This window comes from Ascidiella aspersa, chromosome 3 (assembly GCF_963924565.1).
Source record: "Ascidiella aspersa chromosome 3, kaAscAspe10.2, whole genome shotgun sequence".
Taxonomy (NCBI): Eukaryota; Metazoa; Chordata; class Ascidiacea; order Phlebobranchia; family Ascidiidae; genus Ascidiella; species Ascidiella aspersa.
The window spans coordinates 7,239,144-7,262,511 of record NC_139449.1 but is presented as its reverse complement, the minus strand read 5'-3'; the positions used below and the strand labels follow the sequence as shown (position 1 = coordinate 7,262,511).

Here is a 23,368-nt window from a genome sequence, read left to right as displayed (position 1 = left end):
AACACATTTGATCATGACCTTGTTTCAAGTCAAGTTGTGTGCGAAGTACGGTAGGTGCAATTCAAGCCTTTTTCAAACAATCATCAAGCCAAGTGAAGTAAATCTAACCCCAAAATCATCGACTGGATAATTGAAATGGTACAGCTCAAAGCTCCCTAACACCGAAATGCGAACAAAGCAATTTTACTTACTGAGGTTCAAAGTCTTGCGGTTTGTTTTTGCGATGACTGTGAGATTATCGGTCGGAATATGGTAAGGTTGCGTTGTCAGGAATATGGCAAGCTTTCGTTTTCAGTAATATGGCAAGCTTTCGTTGTCAGTAGTATGGCAACTTTGTGTTGACAGGAATATGGCAACTTTGTGTTGTCAGGAATATGGCAAAATTACGTTGTCAGGAATATGGCAACTTTGTGTTGTCAGGAATATGGTAAAGTTGCATTGTCAGCAATATGGCAAGCATCCGTTGTCAGGAATATGGCAACTTTGTGTTGTCAGGAATATGGCAACTTTGTGTTGTCAGGAATATGGCAAGGTTACGTTGTCAGGAATATGGCAAATTTGTGTTGTCAGGAATATGGTAACTTTGTGTTGCAAGGGATATGGCAAGGTTACGTAGTCAGAAATATGTCAACTTTGTGTTGTTAGGAATATGACAACTTTGTGTTTTCAGGAATATAGCAACTTTGTTTTGTTAGGAATATGGCAACTTTGTGTTGTCAGGAATATGGCAAGGTTACGTTGTCAGGAATATGGCAACTTTGTGTTGTCAGGAATATGGCAACTTTGTGTTGCAAGGGATATGGCAAGGTTACGTAGTCAGAAATATGTCAACTTTGTGTTGTTAGGAATATGGCAACTTTGTGTTGTCAGGAATATGGCAAGGTTACGTTGTCAGGAATATGGCAACTTTGTGTTGTCAGGAATATGGTAACTTTGTGTTGCAAGGGATATAGCAAGGTTACATTGTCAGAATTATGGCAACTTTGTGTTGTTAGGAATATGGCAAGGTTACGTTGTCAGGAATATGGCAACTTTGTGTTGTCGGGAATATGGCAACTTTGTGTTGTCAGGAATATGGCAAGGTTACGTTGTCAGGAATATGGCAACTTTGTGTTGTCAGGAATATGGCAACTTTGTGTTGCAAGGGATATGGCAAGGTTACGTTGTCAGAAATATGTCAACTTTGTGTTGTTAGGAATATGGCAACTTTGTGTTTTCAGGAATATGGCAAGGTTACGTTGTCAGAATTATGGCAACTTTGTGTTGTTAGGAATATGGCAAGGTTACGTTGTCAGAATTATGGCAACTTTGTGTTGTTAGAAGTATGGAAAGGTTACATTGTCAAGAATATGAAAAATTTGTGTTGTCACTGATTTTCGGTCTCCGAGGCATCTTGTGTACAATATATGGGTGCCGACATCTTTTGCAAGAACGAATCCAGAAGGTCTTCATCAACGAATAAACATGTTTATGTATTTGTCATTTGAGGTTTCTTAAAGTAATGATTTTATTCGGTATTTTTAACCATGCCTTGGTCGATGTAATCACCTTTAAAACTGAATTTAAATCTGTTGTTTGCGAGCAATATGTAAACCTCTTTCATGTGCCCAATACGACACCAAAATTTTGTCATATTAAAGCAAATAAACGCATGTTACGTAGCTTTGTAATGTCGTCGGTAAAAATACATTCAAGATTAACACTTTTCTTTCTGCTGCCCTTGCACAATTTTAGGTTGTGCAGGCCTGGTGTTGATATGTTAGGTTAGAGCAACATGCACCACAGGTGCTAAAAGAGTGGTCTACGTTACCACCAGATTTCGCATTTAAATTTGCAGCGGTAAAATATGTTGTTCTGTAAGAGCAATAAGTTATTTTGCCAAGAGAAGCCTCTTTCTAAAAGTCTAGTCGCACGCGCGAGTTATTTCCCCAGTAGCAATAAAAGGCGCAGTATGGTGTTTGTCGCTTCGTTGCTTGGCAAACTCAACAAAGCAAGCAAATATGAACGAATTCTGTACTGGCGTTCTAAATCCGCTAGATGGTAGTCATTAAATACAGAGAACTAAAACGATGACGTCACATTATCTTAGATTTTCCCCCTAATCAAAAACCCCAAGAAGTGCGGACTCATAAACCTATCATATGCACCTACATAGCACTCTACGACATACCTGAAAAATTGAAAATTCTACGATGTATACTTTTTTTATAAACTCCGGACAAAATCGGATCATGAAATAGCAAACCGGCTAAAACAAATATGTCCCGAAAACAATTTTTTAGCCAATATAATACGTGGAAAACAAGATATGTCCCTAAAATAATTTGTTGGCCCACATAATTAATAAAGACCTAGATAAAATGCAAGCATTTGCAACCAAAGTTAGCCAACATCTGAGATATTTAACAGAACATAACTGATTTGTTTTTGTTAAGCGTTCAATGCACAAAAAAATATGTATCTATCATGTAGCTTATTAAGGCAAGGGGGCTTTTGTATGTTTTTCTAACATGATTTTAAACATAAAATTTATACAGATACAAAGACAACAGAATAAAGTGGCCAAGGACTAAACACAAGATATACAAAGCACATTGAAAATCTAAGGTGGAAAACAGTATTATTACATCTACAATTTTCGACATTGAGAAAATGTTTGTTTTAGTAACCAGTTGAAAATCGCCAGTTAAATAAAAAATATTTGAATTTGCGCATTTAGTTCAGCATTGTACGAAATAAGAACAAACCACACATATAATTCTCATGGCTTGATTTTCTTTTTGCCACTTTCCAGTGTTTATACAAGTTGTCTTGTTTATTTCTAAACTTCAGTGGATAGCCGAGAATTCCACTCAGAAAAGTGCGAATAATATGGTGTTGCCGTCAGCTTGCATAGGAATAAAGCGCTCGTAAAACATCTATCGTCTCATAATATAAGCAATGACTCGGCTTGTTTCCAATAATTATTAAGTAACCAGCATAACAGCGGAAACCAAATAATGTGATAAAAAATATAGAGGTTTATCCAACAGACAACTCCATTCAAGTAGTAGAAATAGGACTATCCTTAACCAGATAAATGGCCTTTTTTTTGCCATAGCTGCCAAAAGCTGGACAAAAGAAGAGAAATATGGAAGAGAATAAGGCGTTCAGCAGAACGAACAAAAAGAAGGAAGGCCAACGTGAAAAACCACCCAAACTAACTCTGGGAAACTTTTGCCTCCCAAGTCCCGACCATCAGGCGAGCAGGATAGTTGAAGTTTCCTCGGCGCCCCTTGAAGTACCAGAAGATGTTGCCAACATCCAAAGAGCGAATCGAAGCAACCCAGGCGTCTCAAACCTCCAGAGAAGTCCCCACGCTATCATGGATCATCATAGAATAATTACGAATGAATCTATAGGTCTAGTTTTTACACATGTGGCAAGTCACACACCACAGCAACAAGGGATAACAAGATGGTTTTAATTAAAAAAAAAATTTTGATGTCACAAGCGATTGTAAAGTTTTCGCTCTTTAAAAGAAAATTAGAAAAAATTGTAATGACTGAAGTCAATGACTTGATTGAAGTTCACTTAAGTCACTATTAATAAATGACATGACTAAAGTCGTTCTGGTAAAAGGACTTGAATTAATCTTTGGACAAAAAATACAATTGGAATTCAGTCATGGGTTTGAATGACTTGGGTTAAAAATAAGTGTTTTTACTCAACATTATTTCACAAAATTGAGCTGTATATGTTTTAAGTTTTTCGCTTGAAACCAATTGGTTATTACATGTTGTTTTTTTGGTAATTTTAGTCGACCGATTGCTGTTATAATAATAATCGGTCTTGTTTACCACTATAGTTATCGTTTTATTCAAATAATTTATCGTTATATTGCAATATTAGTGATTTGACTTGGAGATGACTTGCCTTAATAATGACTTAAGTTGCGCTACTGGTGACTTGGCTATTTTTTCAAACCCTTGACTTTGACATAAGTTATTTCACAAATGAAAGTACATCAAAATTTGATGAAAAAAATGAACGCACATCAAAAAGTGACGTGAATTTGCTTTCGAGTCAACATGTTAAAATGTGTACACAAAAGTTTTAAACATGTTTCCAAGAAAATTTAAAGTAGTTGACTTGAGGTGAACATCGCATGAAATTAAAACTTACTTTTTATTCTAACGTTTCTAGTTCGACTAAAGTCGTTCGCGAATTAGTCGTATTCCATGTGCAAACCAGACTGACGAGTTTTGGGACAAGGCTTTGTCTATTCGTATACGATTGAGATCTCTCACCGCAGCACGTCTAATGGCAGAAATAATCTATCGTTATACGCCCCAGGCTGAAAATCCACTTAATTTTTTGCTTTTCATCAAAATTTTTCTCCTTATCGAAAACAGCTGCTTTGTTTATTTACTGGTTCGTGTGTTTTGCTGATCTTTTGCAAAAAAACTTTAATACTCTCTTTCATTAGTTCGCGTTTCACGCAATAAAATAAATCACAAAGCTGAAATAAAAGTTTATAGCATTTTGAACATCTCAATAAATGAATAAAGAGATGTTCCAATTGTTCAAAATGCTATTCCTTTTATACGTCTAACTGAAACCTTTAACCATTATGCCCAAAAATAATCTTAAATTTGAATATTTGCGCAGCCATTGTGACCTTGTTGTCACTTCACGGTGGCAGCTAACAGCCTCGTGCACAAAAAATAGAATACTTTTTTTAAATTTAGAGGCATTTTATGAGGCTTTATTTAAAAAAACATGGGTGATCCCCTATGATTAAACAATGTTATCAAATGACAGTTTTTTTCTCGGTAAACCACTTGACTACAAAGACCTATTTTTAAAAAAAAAAAGAGGCGGTTGGTCATATTCAAAAGAACTGAATTGGCAGTCATTTATTTGGCCTACTGAATGAATGGATATTATTCACTATACCTAAATTGCAAAAAGTTTCATGTTTCAAAGAGTTTTGCCAACTGACCTTTAAATAATATGCATAAATGCCGTTTGTTCAATTTTGTGATGCAAGTTTTGCCTAATTTGTTTTTAAAATAATTGTACACGCTTAAAGCATTGTTTGTGTTTTTTAGATTCGTTCAATTTAACGAGCAACATTCTGAATTCTGTAAAGCGTGACCGGTTTGCAATTCCTTTGCTATAAATGTGCTTCTCGTTCACTTAGGTAAGTAAGCACGTCACAGTAGGAACGTGGCGTTATGCACCGGAGGCAATTTCGGTTCCTCGTTACAAAAATACTTGGTGATGAGATTGGACAACAGGCTAGCTTCGCGTCTCAATTGTTTTCTGTGCTCCATAGTGCAGAGTTTTCTAACCAATTTTGAGACACGAAATGGTTTACACATTAAACTTAATTTTGCCAAACACCAAGCAAAATCTATTTAGATGCATAGAGAAAAATACATATACAACACAATGACATTTTATTCACATTCAGTCTTTCTTAGTGCTATATCTTGACCTGTTTAGATGAATTAATATTTGGATTGAAATGTAGCCTAATCAGGCAATCACAATTGTATCATATCAAACAACAAATATAGAAAATAATTACGGAGCATTCACATTGGTGATGGTGGATAATTAATTTCATAAAACAAGTCGCTTTTTTCAGTGATTTTTACCATTGTTTAATAAAAAAAAAGTCAAATTGATAATTTTTTTTGCGAAACACCTGACCATATTTCACAAAACACCAGTGTTTACTAAAAAATCATTAACCGGGTATGAAAAAGTATGCAAAATAAAACTTTAACTCAGATTTGGTGAAATTGCGTCCATTGCAAAGTTCAAAAAGTACCGTGACGTTTTAGCGTCACGCGCATTGACGTAACTTTGTCTTGGCGAAGAACTGACGAGTTTTGGGACAAGGCTTTGTCTATTCGTATACGATTGAGATCTCTCACCGCAGCACGTCTAATGGCAGAAATAATCTTTCGTTATACGCCCCAGGCTGAAAATCCACTTAATTTTTTGCTTTTCATCAACATTTTTCGCATAAAACGTAACACGCAGAAGGGTTGTCTTCTATTGTTGTGTTACAGTCAGAATCGAGGCAAATATTAAACTCGCTTTTTTATTTCGCAATACAAACATTTAACCTGAGTAAACAAACGACGTATAACTAAGTTACGCCGCATCATTTTAAGTCATTAGAAACTGCGGCAAAGGTTAAAATAAAGAATCTTTTGCCTTTTTAGTGCTCAATAATTTATTTGCATTCCTGGTAGCGTTAAGCTTGCTATCAAAAGTTGCACGATGAAGAAATGGCTGAGCTTCGCCTGCCTGTTTTCAATGCTTGCCTGCGCAATGGCTGTTACATGCCAGACCGGGGTAAAAAACTACGCTGTTGATAGTGTCGCCGACACCACTTGCACAACCTCATGTATGAGAATCGATTACATGGCGTACACCACAGTAAAAGGTAATTAAGCTATAAAAATATGTTTTCGAAGACCCCCTTTTGTTAGGCAGTGTTGTAACTTTCAAGAAACTAAAAAACCCTACTTAAAAAAAACTTATTTTTTTATACTAAAGGCCTTTCCTTAACGGTGAAAAATATTTTTTTTGTCAACTGTTTAAAAAAGATTGCTACTTAATTTCCCTTCGCATCAAATAATTTAATGAAATTGCAATGCAAAGTTAGACGTGACGATATTTAATTCAGGTATGACGATCAATTTCCTACAGTCCAGTTTTAGCTGCACCAGCCATTGGTTTTCCTGCGTTGATAAACTGGCAACATGCAGAAGAGTAACCAACATCGCCCAAAACGCCGTAAGAGGTTACGATATTAAAATAAGGTAAATAAATAAACGTGAAGATTGCTTGTTTACTTGATTGTTGTCCATTTCTTTATATACTGGCACCCACTTTTGGGTTGATTTTTTATTTTGCAATGTGAAAATTAAGTATTATATACTTTTGAATGATTTTTACTAACACAAAAAAGTTGCTAGTGTCGCATTAAGTATAAGTGTTACGGGAAAGTGATACTCGAAAAGCCTTTAACTTTTCGAAATCTGGTACGTATAACGTTCCATGTAGAAGCTATATATCGTTGCTTGGTATTATTACTGATTTCAACTATAGGTTTTAACTATAGGCCAATCGTATATACTAGGGCAGGTTTACTGTTTTTAAGGGCAAAATTGACTTTTCTTACCGTCTCAAACTGTACTTTAAATGGTCATGTTGCTTTCATACAATAAAAAGGCATAAACTGAGTTCGCATTACTTGGAAAACTACTATTTGACCCTTTCAGCTGATGTTGTGACCGAAAATTTTTTGTGAAGTAAAACGACTTAAGTACTTGGTGAAATTTAACATCGAGGCAAGTTTTTCTAATCGCTTAACTGCTTTCAGGAACTGCCAGCCAACCTGCTGCTCCACATACCGCTGCAACAAGCCCAAGGAAGTTTACAAACTAAACTACGGCTCGGGAAATGAAACTGTTCTGCCCAATGCCCTGTCCACAGTTATGTCCATCGCCATGTCTACCGTCCCGTCCACGGTCAGTGTAGCAGTGGCCAGCACCATGCGACCCGACTTGGTCGAAACGCCCAGGAAAGGCCAATATTTGCGTTGCCACACAGGCGCTATTAACTTTGCGCACGACACATACAGCAGCAGTTCTTGCACGACAGCTTGTCTGACTAACGACATCGATGTCACCGGAATAGTTAAAGGTAACTGTTGCATTTATTTCGGGTGCCTTGTGTTGTGTTTTTTGGTCGGTGCCCAGTAGTGTCATGATTAGCGGAAAAAATATCATCCAACAGCGTTAAGGCCTCTGTTTAGCAACGGTGAAAAAAAAAGGGGGGGGTGTGTAAATTTATCTGTTTGAACCATACTTCCTACCGACGTAATGTCCACAACTAAAACAGGATAAATTATTTATCCTTGTTAAGCAAAAATACATTTCGGAAGTGTTTATTAGGAAACATTCCCGTGAATCTTTGTTTTGGTGCTAAAAAAATATTTTTTTTTATTTATCTCAAACTCAATAGATTCCATTTTGTAAATTAGAGGTCTTATTGTACTGGTCTGTTAACAATATTTACGATTTTGAAAATTCTTTTTTATCTGCTTGTAGGACACGGGATTTCTTTTCCTCAGACAACCTTTGCCTGTGCTCCGTCACTCGATTACTGCAACAGCAATATTTTTTGCAAAAAATTGGAAGCCGTCGTTTCAAAGCTCAACATACCTTCAGCTTCTAACATTCAAGCGGAGTAAGTAAAAGTTTATTCCTGACGGTTGGGCATTAAAGGCTTTACTTTGGGCTGTAGTATCTGCAGTCATTCTAATGACCCGGCCAGTGTTTTTACTATTTCATTGCTTATATTTTATAATATAAGCCTAGCTTGTATGTTTAAAATCTAGGATGCTATAAAATGAATTACTATCAAACCATGCAGTCAGCTTCTTTAAGTTTTAATATGAAATAAAGTTTTTTGTGTAAACTTTGATTTATTTGTTCTTGCTCGCATATTACCGTTCAAGCGCCACATATCGCCTGTGGTGGTTTACTACAATAGATTGCATTCAGACTAAATAAATTCGAACATGTCTAAATCTTAGCTTTGAACATATTTTAGGTTCTTTGCAAAACATTAATCAGAATATTTGAATGTGGGATTGTCCCTTGAGCTTGGTACTAAAATGAAATGCCTATCTACCATATGTGGCGTTTTTCTACGAAATATTGTAGCAATAATAGTTTTTCAGTCATCAAAATTAAACCTTTCTAAGAAAAATATTCGATGGTAATGTACGGATAAGCTTTTATAATCCAATGGAAATCGAATAACAACAACGAATGTTTGTTACAGAAACTGCAAAACAAAGTGTTGTTACTCATCGAAATGCAACGCTCGGGATCCTTCCAGAAAATACACCATGCAAAGACAAACTACGTCCCTGCGCACAAAACTCGACCCCAATGCAATTTAATCAGGCCCGCGAAGCAATTTAATCCGGCCCGCGAAACAATTTAATTCGGCCCTTGGCTAATTTTTTATAAAACATTTTTCGTAGAAAACACATTTTTTCGCAATTTTAGAAAATTTTAGTGAATCAATTTCACATGCAAGGCATCATCACTTATTCCCACTCTTATCAGCTTGTCAAAACTAAAATATTTTCAGTATATTTTCAAAGGAATCACGCTTCATATTATGTGAATTTCCAATCCCCTTTATCTGACCCGCAAATGCACATTTTGTCGCTTATGCTGCTTTTTGTTAAAATAATTGCCTACTCCTGAGCTTACACAGTTAAAGCCGGAGCTCAACGAACTGCTTGACAATGGATCGTCTTGTGTTCGATTTCTATCTTAACTGTTTTTACGTTGAACTTTCTTTCGTAAGGCTCAGTTGGCTGTACTGTGTACATTTTATCCCGCGCTTAATAAACCATGTACATATTATGCAAAGGTCATGAAAGGCCTTTCAGGTTTACGATTTCTTCTTAGGGAAAAATGTTATACGATAAACGTGGACATTTGGTCTTGCATTATAACTGACGTGTTTCATCATAAAGATAAGTCTCGAAATCTAATACAAGTGGGCTCATTACGGTTTACGTTCGCCAAAGCAAACCAACCGCTGTACCACGAAATACAGTAGGGCGAAATAACATTCCTTTGGATGATTGCATTTGGTACGGTATTCCAATAAAGTTCCACAATGTAAATATTTTTACACGCAGCTTTGAATATCGAGTAGATATTGAAATCGTAAGGGCGAATGAACCCACGATTGTAGAACCAATTAATTAAGACCTGGCTAAAAAAGCAGAATATTTTTTTAAAGCATTTGTAACCAGTTAGGCAATATCTATATTTTAACATTTCTGATTTATTCTTGTTACGCGTTGCAGACCGCAAAAAAACTATTTATCTATTACGCAGCTTGGATATATGTGGGAAAGTGTGGTGGGAATTGTGTGGTTGGGTTACATAAACACTTTTACTAAAATATAAACTTAAACACAATTACTAATACCTGCATAAAAACATCAACAGATTTCATAATTTATATAAACACAAACTAACTGTTTTACTGATATATAAAGATTTCATAATATATAAAAGTATTCAATGGAAGAGCCATTTGCAGAAAATACCCAAAGAGCCTCAAAATTATTTCAATACAAAAACGGTAAATAATGCGTGGTAATAACAGAATTGTAATGTAAAAAAACTGTAATAATCAACTCAAGAATATTAAAGGAAAAAGCAAAATAACACGCACAAAATTTATTAATGTCAGTCTTTTGTTAACTAACTCTTCGGATTCTATGTCTAGTGTTACGCCATAAACGAAATGCTGGCCTAAACAAAGAAAAGAAAGAGAGAGAAACGTTTATAAACGGTACTCTCGGTAACCTTTACAATTTTTTGAAATTTTACGATTCAACTAGAAGAGCCACAAAAAACATGCCGGAGAGCCGCAGTTTTCCCATCCTTGGTTTATGTATTTTGTCTTGTTTATTGCTATACTTAGTAGATAGCTTAAAATTGCAGTCGTCAAACACCAAATTTTACTGCCGATCGATCTGGTGTTTCCGTCGGTTTGCACTTTATAGAAAGAGAACACTCGTGAAATATCTCTGTGTCATAATCTGGGACTAGGCAATGGTTTGGCTTGTGAGCATTAATTGTTAAGTAACTGACTTAGCAACGGAAGCAACATAATAAGATAGAAAATATACAGATTTTTCCATCAGACAACTCTATGACTTGTTTCAACTAGGATTTTTTGTGTCAGAAAGCGACGAATTAGGAGGGAGGCATTAAATACCATTTTCGATTCGGGGTAACATGTAGTGAGCTTTAAAATAGCCCTGTCCACTTGCAGAGAAAGTCATTAATTTTATAATTCTTAATGACGATAAGATGTTCCGATTTCTGAACCGATTTGACCACATTGAGGAGCATATTGAAATTTGGCACGGATTCGGCGTACTTACAACGGTAAATTATGTTTCAACTATAGTAGAATCAGGACTATCCCCTTACCCATGTAAATAACCTTGTGATACTCTAGCGGCCTGAACACGAAGCCACTGAAATGCGTCACGTTTCAACTTTTTAACTTTGTCGTACTGTTGAGAGATGGTGCCCGCCAAAAAACACACTGATATATTTTCAACAAAAGATGATTGTGTAATACCAAATTATATTTTCGTTCGCTTTATTTCACTTTTCGCTTCACCTTAATTGGTTTGTTTTATTGCCTTTGCGCTTTTGCGTTTTTCACTTATTACCACTAATTGTTTTCCGCCTTTGTTTTGTTGCTAAAGGGCGATTCCTTAACACAGTTAACGCAGCATGTTGTCTTTCATAGGCTACTTTTTAAGTCTTATAGTAAGCGGACGTTTCGTTGTGCAGTTATAAATTATATGTGTTAAGTATCAAATATTGAAAAGTTAGCCATTCTCATCCACTTTTCCTCCCCAATTCCTCCCTGGAACAAATTTCCTCCCCAATAATTAAAATTCCCCCAAAGTAAGCCAAGTGGCTCCCTTTGAGAACCACTGGGTTGAAGGGTATAACAATCAGTTATCTTTAAAAATAAATTTAACAATAAACTCTGGAACAATGAAACAACGAATAAAACTTCCGCTACGCTCTATATATTTTCGGTAAAAGCGTCATTTTGCTGTATCGCGCTAACCATGTTCGTAATATCTAGAATCTAACCTCTAAAAAGCTATTACGTCGCTACATTAGTAGCAAATTATTTGTAATCAACAACTGAATTACATTTAATTGAAAACTATATAATGCCGCCGTCGTATATAGTTAAATGTAAAAATTACTTTGTGCATTGTGACGTAAAGGAACTGTATAGTTTAATCATAAGTTATCTCGCTTGTGCAAAAGACCTGAACTATTGGTTAGATTATAAAGTGGGCTCTGCGTACAACTTATATCAATATGCACATGCACTCGAATTTCACTCTTATCTGAAATATGCTTTCTTTTTATTAAATTGGTATTATTGCATATATTTAGTTATGCCAATAGCTTGGTGTTTATAACATTATTATTGTAGTAATTCTGAAAAGCCCAAGCAGAAAAGTATTTTCCGGTTGATGCGCATTGTTTCGGCACATTTTCGGTTTACTTAATTAGGAGCAGGAGGTAACATGATCTATTGGGCAAAAAATATATTAGCCCGTTGCTTGTCTCTGCACATATATATAATACAACCACTGTCAGTAAAAAAACACAAAATAAGTTCTTATACAAAATCCAAATTACCACCTTGAAACAATACAATTTCAAATAGGGATAATTCTCTGTATTAGACTGTCTCTTCCTGGAACGATACACATTTATCGTATGACATTTTTCTCACACGAAATCCTAAAGGTAAAAGGCCTTTTATACTTTTTGTAATTTTTTAATAAGCGCGGAGCAAACTGTACACTGTGCAGCCCACTGGGACTTATAACAGAAAGTGCAACTTAAATGCAGTTAAGATAGAAATCGTACACAAGAAGATCCACTGTGAAGCAGTTCGTTCAGTTCCACTTTTAAGAAAGTAACTTCTTGACGGATCCTTAGTGTTGCAGTTTGATGTGTGGCAGCACTTTGTTTTGCAGTTGCTGCAAAAAAAACATTGGTTTTTAAATGGCTAATATTGGGTTTTCCTCATCGAATCCAATACCCAGGCCCGTACTATGCGGCGCTTTTTTTCTCTTTTTTAATTTTCAGAAAATAATAATACTACTATTATTAGGTGACTTTCTTGTATGTTATTTTTACCAAGCTAACACATTTAAATCCGAATTGATTCAAAACTAAATTTTCAAGGCTTGTTTCTTGGTGAGTTGCATTGTGTATAATATGGATTTGCAGTCTGGTAAAATATCAATGTGTAAAATTTAACCTTTGCTAAATTTAGCACGATGACACAAGTAGTCAGTTTGCCCCGCATTATTGGCTTTGTGTATAATTATGATAATGTATTTTTGTAGTATTTACACTACTCTTGTTTTGCAGTGCCTTTTCTTGGTTAGAGTGTGTAAACATCGCTCTTTCTTCACCACATTTGTCTTATTAAGTCTAAACTCTTGGTAGTTTACGTTTATAAGTGTGACGTCATAACGACGCATTGTTTGTTAAATATTGTTTGTGTTTTTAGGCATGGTGAACGTAACTGGCGCTAATTGCTTCACATTCTACAGCAGGGGTCGGCAACCTTTTTCTAGTCGCGGGCCAAAACCAAACTCAGAAAGGTCTCTGCGGGCCGCACAAAATGTTAACTAAGAATTGTGTTATTGAAATGTTAGAACACCTGTGAATCAGGCGGGGCTCGGATATTTTTTGCTCTTAAAAATGTGTTTAATTACATTTACAGAGGCAATAAAGTGTTGACGCAAAGGGCGAAAAAAAAACGTTTGTTTGGTTACAAATTTGAGTACACACATTCTTCATCCATACTACTAATGAAAATTGTAATAAAACTACCTTGATGAATCGCGATAACATTTAAAGTTAATCTAGCTGTGTTTGTTAACCATTAGTCAAGGCCCACCTGGCAAGAGAAGCGAGCGCGAATTTTTGCGAATATACTGGTATTTATTCTAATTTCAAGTTTTTATTACATTGCCATATATGTCCAATATTTTTTAATAAGTTTTCCGTGACGCACTGGCCAGTCTTCCACGGCGCAACGGTAAAGAACCGCTGATCTAGTTGAAAAGGCAGAATTAAAACATAAACAAACCGGACGTAGGATAAACATTCGCAATTACGTGGGTAAAATAGTCAAAACGTTTGTGAAATAGACTCGTGTCTAATTTGTCAAAGAGGCGGCGGGCCGGATGAATTACATCGGAGGGCCGTAGGTTGCCGACCCCTGTTCTACAGGTACCCTAAATAGTTGTTGGAGCACAATATTTAAAGTTGTACGACCAACAAATTGTATTTGGCACATCGTCTCTTGAGTAGAAACCTTCTCCTTCGTGTGCTGTGCAAACATCTTTGACTATTCTTGTTTTGCTTTAACAACTTCAAACCCAAACTGTGTGTGATTGTTTTGTGGCTTAAATAGAAGACGCTTTTCACTACTAAAAAGTATTTCGCCTCCTATAGCGTTCTGTGCGTATAGACCGTGGGAGCCGTACAACGAACGGTAAATAGACCCGCTTTTGCAGGGAAGCGCAAATTCTGCTTTCCGGTATTGTAGGCAATTAAAGTATGTAGAAACGATTTGCGCGTATAGCATTTCCCTATGGTTCGCCACAGTTAGGGCAGATGTTCTCGAAAGGGGATAATTGTGGGAATCATGCGGGGAATATGGAAATTTCAAGGGTCAATTCAGGATTGCAGCACCAACATAACGTTTTAGTGGGGGTGAAACGTTGAAGCAACTTATAAGCAGAGACTACTTAAAAATCTACATACTGCAGGCTTTTTTTCGCAAGCGAAAAACTTTAACTGAAGTGTAGGCTTGTCACCATTTGTTGTTTTGCCTACTGTAAAATATCATTTAGCAAAGAAAATTACTAATATTTTGGTATTAATAGAGCTCATGAAAAGCATGCAATTTTAAATGGGTTGTGCACTATTTTTGTTGATAAATTTTCAGGTACTGATTTTCATAGGGTGGATTTTTTTCTTAGGGGATAGCGGCTAAAGGATGAAAAATTTACGGAAAATAATAGTTACCCTATTGTGCAGAATCCAGTTGACATTTTTTAACTTAACCGTAAAATATTTTTTTTGGCTGTTTGCCGATTTGAACGTAATTTTGGATGTTTACAATTTACAGCATGACTTTTGATTGTTGAAGCTTTAATCATGGATTTTAACATTTTACAATCTTTTCACGCAAAATGTGATCGGTCTAAGTACCAGCACAGTTTATGCTGCTTACAATTGTAGACAAAAAAGTCCTTAATACTTTTTTCTTGATTTTATAATATTTTGTTGAATACATTACTCTTGTAAGACACCCTAACCCACTACCGATATTTAACTATTCTTTAGACTGTAGTATGTATATTCGAGATCCCCTGCTTTGATACGGCCTTTCCTTGATACCCCAAAACATTTTTTGTTTCTTATGGCCCGCTGTCAAACTTAATTTCCCAACCCTGATCTATAGGTACGGTACCAATCAAGTCATTTACAAAATAACGTAGGAGCATTTCGAGCAGCAAACAATAAGCTAGGCCAGGGGTTCTTAAACTTTTTTTACCGCGGACCCCTGAAATTTTTTTTTGCTTTGCATGGACCCCGGTAGACAGGAAATTCTCCAAAATGACGTCATAAATTGACGTCACAAAACAAATGGACTTCATGACTCTGTTATTTCGGTCCGAAAAATGTGAAGGTTAAATGGAGTCTAACTATACATTCATTCCAAAACCGTTTAATTTTAAATTAAAGCGTTTTCTTTTAAAAATTAATTGCTTTAAGTATACACTAGTTTTTTAACTAGGCCTTCATGGACCGCAGTTTAAGAACTCCTGAGCTAGGCCAAAGCGAAGTCAGTCAAATAATTTTAGTCGAATCATTGGAATTGCTAAGCAGGGATGGCCAATCAGACAGAGAGAAAAAGTCGCATTATTCTTAAGGCATTTCACTTACTGTGCTACAGGATTGGAAACCGATCGTATTTCGAGCTTTGAAATTTGATTTCGCATTTGGTTGCAATAGATGGTGCCGTTGCAATAATCGAGAGACGGTACACAGGAAAAGGTTGTCTGGTGAAAGTGCTTCGTTTCGGCTATATCAAATCATAAAAAACGTTTTCAATTTCAGATATTAATAACTTTAGGTAACGGATATAGCACAGTAATATTTCTAATTTACGATAATTTTAAAAGGATTTGGTTTAATTTTTTACATGTAAGACTAATTTAAATTCGTTTATTCAACTATGTTACAGTTTTATTTTAATCAAATCAAATGGCAAACATGTACGGACTAAAGTAGAGATTTACAAATATAAGGCATAACCTCTTGCTTAATATATATGGTAATAACGTACAAAACCGACACCATTAATTAGGCCTAGGCTATTTCTTGATATTACATATATGACAGCTATATTCATTGTTTCTACAGGAATATCGGCGGATTACGAGCAATAATTCGGCTAAAATTGAGGAAAATAGATCAGCTTTATAATAAAATGTTAAATAAAAACACTTAATTTCCACCAAAGTCATTTGACTCATTGAAGTCCATGTCAAGTCATTTGAAAACAGTGATTTGAAACCATTGACTTATATCATTACAACACTGGTTATTTTATCTTCAGTTCAAACTCTAACTCGGCGCAACCGACAAACTGCAATGATTAGGATTACCTTTAAATTTTCCGGTGACATCAATCTCGTTGGTCATGCAAGCTGTCGTACATGGACTAGACCAGTACCAATCCCGATAGAAGCTCAATGTGCCTCTGTAGCAACTGAATGACCGATTTGTCGTCGTTTCAAACACGTCTGGCCGTGTCGTGCTGGCCACTGCTGCACTGGTGCTGACCGTGGACGGCAAAGTGGTGTTTCCTGGGCCGTTGCTTGTATGATCTATATCCGGGCCCCAGTAAGTCGATGCGTCGGGTTCGTTGCAGAAGAATGTAAAGCAACAGATCGTCTTGCAGTTGCTAAAAGCAGTGCAGCGTTTCGAAATAGTCGCTTAGATGTAAAACTGTGCCAAATATTCAAGTAGTTTTACTACACAGGATAATGTCAGTCACAACATCATCTTGACCAGTCAAGTTGTGGTTTGCTAAGTAAAATGAATAATTTATTGTGGACTTGATCGTCTGTAGTTTTTGTGTGAATCACTTTTTAATGTTTATTGTGAATTCAAATCGTGGAGTCGAATTAAACCCGAATCGAATTTTGTGAACTGGTTTTGTACATGTATCCACATCGTTGCCGAACCCAAACCGTTTTTTGCAACATTATAAGGAACCGACTGGAACATAAAATATTCAGAAAAAAAAAATTGCAGCGATCAGTGACTAAAAAAGGTTTCAGAAAATGGTTTAACCTATTTTTAAAGCTTGTTTTTTAAGTCCTAACTCTACAGAATAAAACCATAAAATGACGTCTTTTAGATAATTATAAAATGATACCTATAGAATGATAAAACCCATTTGTCTGGTAACTGACAAAACAGTGATACTATGTAAACAGCACACTGTCTCTTAATGGAGTTAGATATTTTAATCAAGATAGGCCAGTTCTTGTTGAAACTATATGTGGAAGTTTAGAAATAGCCTAGGATTTACAAATCGCGATTAAATAAAAAATTTTAATAAGTTTAAAAGTCCACAGACTTTTAAACAGCAAAATTCAACAGACTTTTAAACTGCAGCTGAACTAGAATGTTTACATATTTTAAAACACCTGGTCTGAACCACATTGCTATAAAAACTTTGAACCGGAACCGAACCGGAACCGAAAATGTCTAACAGGTCGTCAAAGTGTAAGTAGGAAAACGACGCAAATAGAAGCCGACTTTGTAACGAAAAACCAAACAAACAAACATGCAAACTTTGGGTTTTGCGATACCGGATACCTTATTCTCGAAACGACACCTGGTACGCTGTTTTCGATGGCCTCGTTGAACTGCTTGCATGTGTCCTTCTCATGATAACATGATAAATTACGCGAGGAGCAGGTAAAACTGGATTGTCGGAAACGGATTGGTTGGCCTGAAATAAATGTTTCAACGTTTATTTTTTTGGTTGTATTTTTCTTAAATACAGTTACAACGCTGAAAGTTAAGTATATAGCAGTAAGGTTTTCGTTTAAATTATTTGTTGACAAAAATATTTTGTTTTTCCCGAAATGAGACATAGGCTGAACTTAAAAGGCCTCTACTATAAGTATAAAAAAGGCTTTACGAGCTTTGATTATGTAAAACTATTTACGCTTATCCTATTATCTTTCCATATAGTATAGAGAGCGAAAGGACAAAATCAATATGGATCCTGAAAAAACGTATATCAACGTATATTTATGCGTTTTCTTAAAGCCTTACCGGAAGGATTTTTGGTGTGCACCATGTAGTCGGCTCTCAAACATTCATATTTGCATCTAACGACTGTCGCACTATCCACAGCGTGATTTTTTACGCCGTGCTTGCATATCACACTAGCCATTGCACAGACAAGTAGAGGAACCAAGCAGACAAAACTTAACCAAACATTCATCGTGCAACTTTTGTTTAGGGTTGAAATTCTTAGGTTGTTGAAATTCTAAAAAGATTAAACACAATACATTTAAAAACAAGAAAAGCTTAAACTATCGTTTCTAAGCCGGTGCGCCACAGAAGGCTGCTAGGTGCGCCGCGAAAGGAAAAATCATGTCGAAATCAGTCCATAATTATTCGGATTAAGACTAAGGCTGAAAGTCCCTTAAAAGATATGCAATTATAAAACCCATATAATAAAAAATGCAGGCAATTTAAGAGAAATATCGGTACACCTCAAAAATTTCGCGCTCGCTACGCTCGCAAGATGCTCCGCCACGTTTTCATACGTCTCTAGGTGCCCCCCAAATAAAAAACATTAAGAAACACTTGCTTAAAACTTCATCGTGCAATTTTGATGTTTAAGCTAAACCTCACCACGAGTCAAAACAAGGTTTTGGGTTGTTGAAATTCCAAAAAGATCAAACACAATACAATTTGAAACAAGAAAATCTTACGCTAAAGATGCTAATAATGTGCATAACTTAAACAGCTGTAACGGACTCGTTTTATGCACGTCCAGCACTTTTTCTCCGATACAGAATTACGTCAGGACACGTGACGTTCGTCAAACACGACACAAATTGAACTTATGCACGATCGCCGCTGACAGTCGAGGTACTATTTTGTGTAATTTTCCATGCCTACTATAGTTGGACAATTTGGCCGAAAATAATCCGATCATAGGCGACTAAATGATTTTACTAAATTGAATAATCACAGGCATTTATGTTCAGGCATTGGAAATTGTTGCAAGTAAATTTCTAAATTAAAATAGTAACCACACAAATTAATTAAAAATGGCTGTCTGTAATTTTCCAGCTACAGCCGATTGCGAAACAGTTCTGCAGTTTTTTTTTTACTATTAGCTTATTTGATTGCTTTTCATTATATATTTATCTAAAATGGTTGATATTTTGTCGTCGTGACGAAATGTACTGTGTGTTTTGTTTACTTAAACTTTAACGTATCAAAATATATTTCGGCTCTCGTTATATAAAAAGTCTGACGTTATTAAAAACGAATTATAAACAACTTTCAAATTACTTTGGACACGCTCGAATCTTAAGGGTTGAAATTCAGAAGATTCAAAGTCATTTGATGAATGCTTTTCGGAATCAGTTTTCAAAATACAGTAGTAAAAGTTTGGTGTACACGTTTTCCCTTCTGTTATCCTGTCTCTTCATTTTCTAATCCATGTGTTTCATTTAAAACAAGATAAATATTTGATCTTGTAACATGAAATGTTTTGATCTTGTAACATGGAACTTTATTCGAAAAAATGCGGCAAAACCGCTTTAGTATTATCCTCATGTGTGAAAATTATTTGTGCGGAAGATAGTCCTCTGGTTCGGATCATTATGTGCTAGAAATAATTACAGACTCTTTACAATGTCCCACTTCACGGCAAAAAAACTCAAAATATATTTATATTGGTACTAAAAAGAACCAAAAATATACCATGGTATTATTACTTCTTTTTGTAAGTTGGCTATGGAGTTTTATTGATTTTGTGATGTGTAAGCCTATGCCTCACAGACAACCGGTCTCTAAGAGGGAGCAGTTTCCTAATAAAGGAGGGGAGGCTCTGGGGTTGCGTATACTAGGTCTCACCATTCTTTAATGCCTCTTCGGCCAAGTGCCGGTGTTTTATTTATATTTGCGTGTTTCTGACTTGTATAGACAATGCATGTTATAGAAAATTCACAATTGAAGAAAATCAATGGAAATAAGACGATACGAATATAAAGTAAGGAACAATGCCCTTAATTAAAAAAAAAATAATACGCAACAAAAAATAAAGGGAATGCTGAACCAAGGAAAACGCTGACTAATCGTAAGCCTGCGCAATAATGAAGTTATATTTTGATAATTTGAACAAAGTTTTGAGAAAGTTTGTGGCGAGTAGACTGTCAGATTGGCCAGGGTGAAAAGTCCCTTACCCAAAAGCATGTAAATATGCAGAAATGTTACGTCATTACGTCATAACGTGACGTCTAAAATAATTAAGCTTTATGAGAGCCGGGTTATTGTTCCTTACAGCAGACAATATAGGTGGTTAAAAATGTAGAGTCCAGTGGTTCTCAACCTTTTTGTACCCGTGCCCCCCCCCCCCCACCCCTTTTTTTTTAAATGGTCGAGGACCCCTAACATATTTCTGGTATAACATCGTGAAGTTCTTTTTTGGTAATTAAGTATGTCTGCCTATAGTGCACCTTATGTTGAGTAAAGTAACAGACAACACCAAAATACTTTATGACACGTTTATTTTAAAGTGATTTCTGCTGCTGCATCGCCGAAGCAAGTCTTAAAACGCGTGGTTCTGTTTTTGGCAATGCTATAGACGCATTTTATCTTTGAGAATGATAGCATAAACCGAAACCCATCAGCCTACATGTTAACTGTAATAATGCTGTTAAAAAAAACAAACTAAAATTGAATAAAGTTTTATTGTGTTGTGGATTCTTCATTTTTTATGCTTTATTATAAAGTAAGTGCAGCTTAGCCTCTGTTTAAACGCAGCCATTCGTTAATGTCCACTGTCCAGTTTCCTAATATATGGTGGGAAATACATTGGCTGTGATTAGAGAAAATGCTTGGCCAAAGTAAAATAATAGCAAACGAGCTAACTAAAACCGTTTCTTAAAAGAACGCTTAACCTCGCATGGGTGGCTCCAAGATTTTTTGGGTGGTGGGTAAGGCGTAATATTTTCCACAAATAATTTCGCAAGTTATGTCATAACGTCACGTAATAGGGAAATCACTTTAATGAACATTAATCTGGTGCTGTATTCCCTTTTAACTTAATTTCCTACTTAAAACTTGCTAATTAACCACTAGGACTGAATTACCGCCTGTTGAAAACATATGCCATAGAAAAAGTTTGACGCATTGTGCACATAAAAATAATAACCATATGACTACATAGCTTAAGGCTGCACGTTGCATTGGGCTAGTTTAAGTATAAGCATAAATATAGTTTGGGGCATGATGCTGCCCCTCATCGTGATTCGCGATCGAACTTATATGGTCTGACAGATGTTTTCGCACGCTTTTACGTCGCACGTTCGATGAAGTTTGCTATGACTTCCTATATCGTCGTAACCAGTGTATCATGTCGATATGCTTTTGGGGGCAATGATGTAATGTGATGATGTCGTTGTTAGTGTTTGAACACGGCCGGGTAGCGTTAGTCGTGCTTGTAAACAACGCGCTTGTAAACAATTCAATAATAAAGAAATGGATACTACAGCCCAAACTAAAGCCTTTAGGAGGGGCTAACCTTTTGCAATAAACTTTCACTTACTCTTCTTAACGGTTTGAAGCTGATGGTTTGTCGAGGGTTGAAATGAGAGTCCCGTGTCATTGCTATTACAGAAATCGATAGACGGGACACAGGCGAAGTTTGTTTGGTGGAAAGAAATCCTTTTTCCTATAACAATATAAAGAAGTGTTTAAAATGTCAAAATCGCAAAAGTCCCGTTGGTAGAGCGACGGCTTGACCGGAGGTCGTGAGTTCGAACCTCACTGCAGGCCAGTTGTTTTTCTGGCTTGCTCTGCTTGCATCATAGATCGACAGATTCGGCGAGTCTGCGATGGCTTTTCGGTGTAAGTACAATAAGACTTCTAATTTTCAAAAAAAAAACTATTGAAATGAATAGTAAAAATCTATTTTTTTAGAACTTAAACGTAAATAGATATACAAAATGTTACCTAGTAAACCAGTGGTTCCCAAACTTTTTTGGCTCGCGACACACAGAAAGTATCTTAAATAGTTCTCGGCACACTAAAAATATCCTAAATATTTCGCGGCACACTTTTAACAGAACAACAATAGAGTCATTTTACATTCGCCCTGACAAACTATATGTAAATGTCTCAATATGAATAATTTGTAATAGGTAGAGCGTAATCCAGTATAAAATGCTTGCCCGTATGCTTATTGGTAATACAAATGCTCTATTTTTTCGAAATTACCAAATGTTTCGCGGCACACTTGACAATCACTCGAGGCACACTAATGTGCCGCGGCACACAGTTTGGAAATCCCTGTGGTAAACACTTGCCGAAATGAAAAAAAGGGTGAATAATTTATCATTTATTTAGGCCTGTGTTTGATATTAAGTTTGTAGGAATTTTGTTTTAGAGTTTATGTTTAAACAGATATAATAACGCACGAGAAACCCAGTCAAACGGTAACTCGCTTTTTTTACTGTCGCTTAAACAGAAGCTTAAACGATGCTGGCAGTTTATGCAAACAGAGCAATGCTGAGCGTCGATCCAAACAAAAACACACGAACAAAATAATTCTAAAAGTTACCTTCAATTGTTCCGGTGACATCGATCTCGTTGGTCAGGCATGCGGTCGTGCAAGAACTGCTGCTGTATGTGTCGTATTATAGGCGAAGTCAATAGCGCCTGTGTGGCAACGGAAATATCGTTTTTTCCACGGCATTTCGATCAAGTCGGGTCACGTGGTGTTGGCCACAGCCATTGCGCAGGCAAGCAGAGAAAACAAGCAGACTGAGCTCAACCAAATCTTCATCGTGCAACTTTTCATATTTAGGTTGGAATGCAAACAAAGTATTGAACATTGAAAATTCCAAAAAAGGGAGCAACACTAAACTTTTAACCTTACCGATACGATTTTATTGACCTATAAAGTGGTGGCTTTGTTAGTTTTCTTAATTTTGATGTTTTTATTGCCTAGTTTCGAATCTGACTGCGCTGAAAGATCGCTATGTATTTTGAACTTTTCCACGTCTGCTATTTTGCATAATTTCGTGGTAAAGTTATATGTTTTGTACTTTTCCATCCCTTCTTTGCGAAATACCTAACCTTAGCTAATGCGGTCATTGGCGATTAATTAATTGTACACAAATGGAATCGTTTTGTAAATGTTACGCAGATTGTTTTCTCGTTTGTTTCTGCGTTGTTTTCACTACTGCTTTTACCAATCACTCAATTTTCTCGTTGCTTCACTCCTGCATTCTCATTTTACTGATAGTGCAGAACGTGACGCAGCTGCAAGAAATAATTTCAGACTCTTTACAATTACTTACTTTACATAACTCATGGCGAGCAAACTTGTATTAGACATCCTGATTTATTTA

At 36.1% G+C, this 23,368-nt stretch overlaps 2 protein-coding genes across 2 annotated transcripts; one reads left to right on the top strand and one right to left on the bottom strand.

The window, feature by feature from the left end:
* The first annotated feature begins 6,070 nt into the window (after positions 1 to 6,070).
* On the top strand, positions 6,071 to 9,452 carry LOC146158993 (uncharacterized). The gene is made up of 5 exons (XM_083384366.1): positions 6,071 to 6,445; positions 6,689 to 6,824; positions 7,388 to 7,710; positions 8,118 to 8,256; positions 8,857 to 9,452. The coding sequence occupies exons 1-5, from the start codon at positions 6,280 to 6,282 to the stop codon at positions 8,975 to 8,977; spliced, it is 885 nt and encodes a 294-aa protein (XP_083240492.1). The 5' UTR covers positions 6,071 to 6,279; the 3' UTR covers positions 8,978 to 9,452.
* Positions 9,453 to 12,026: 2,574 nt separating this feature from the next.
* LOC146158992 (uncharacterized) lies at positions 12,027 to 18,400 on the bottom strand. The gene is made up of 5 exons (XM_083384196.1): positions 18,045 to 18,400; positions 17,580 to 17,715; positions 16,358 to 16,656; positions 15,633 to 15,771; positions 12,027 to 12,640 (listed from the first exon to the last, which is right to left on the bottom strand). The coding sequence occupies exons 1-5, from the start codon at positions 18,214 to 18,216 to the stop codon at positions 12,481 to 12,483; spliced, it is 906 nt and encodes a 301-aa protein (XP_083240322.1). The 5' UTR covers positions 18,217 to 18,400; the 3' UTR covers positions 12,027 to 12,480.
* Between the last annotated feature and the right edge of the window lie 4,968 nt (positions 18,401 to 23,368).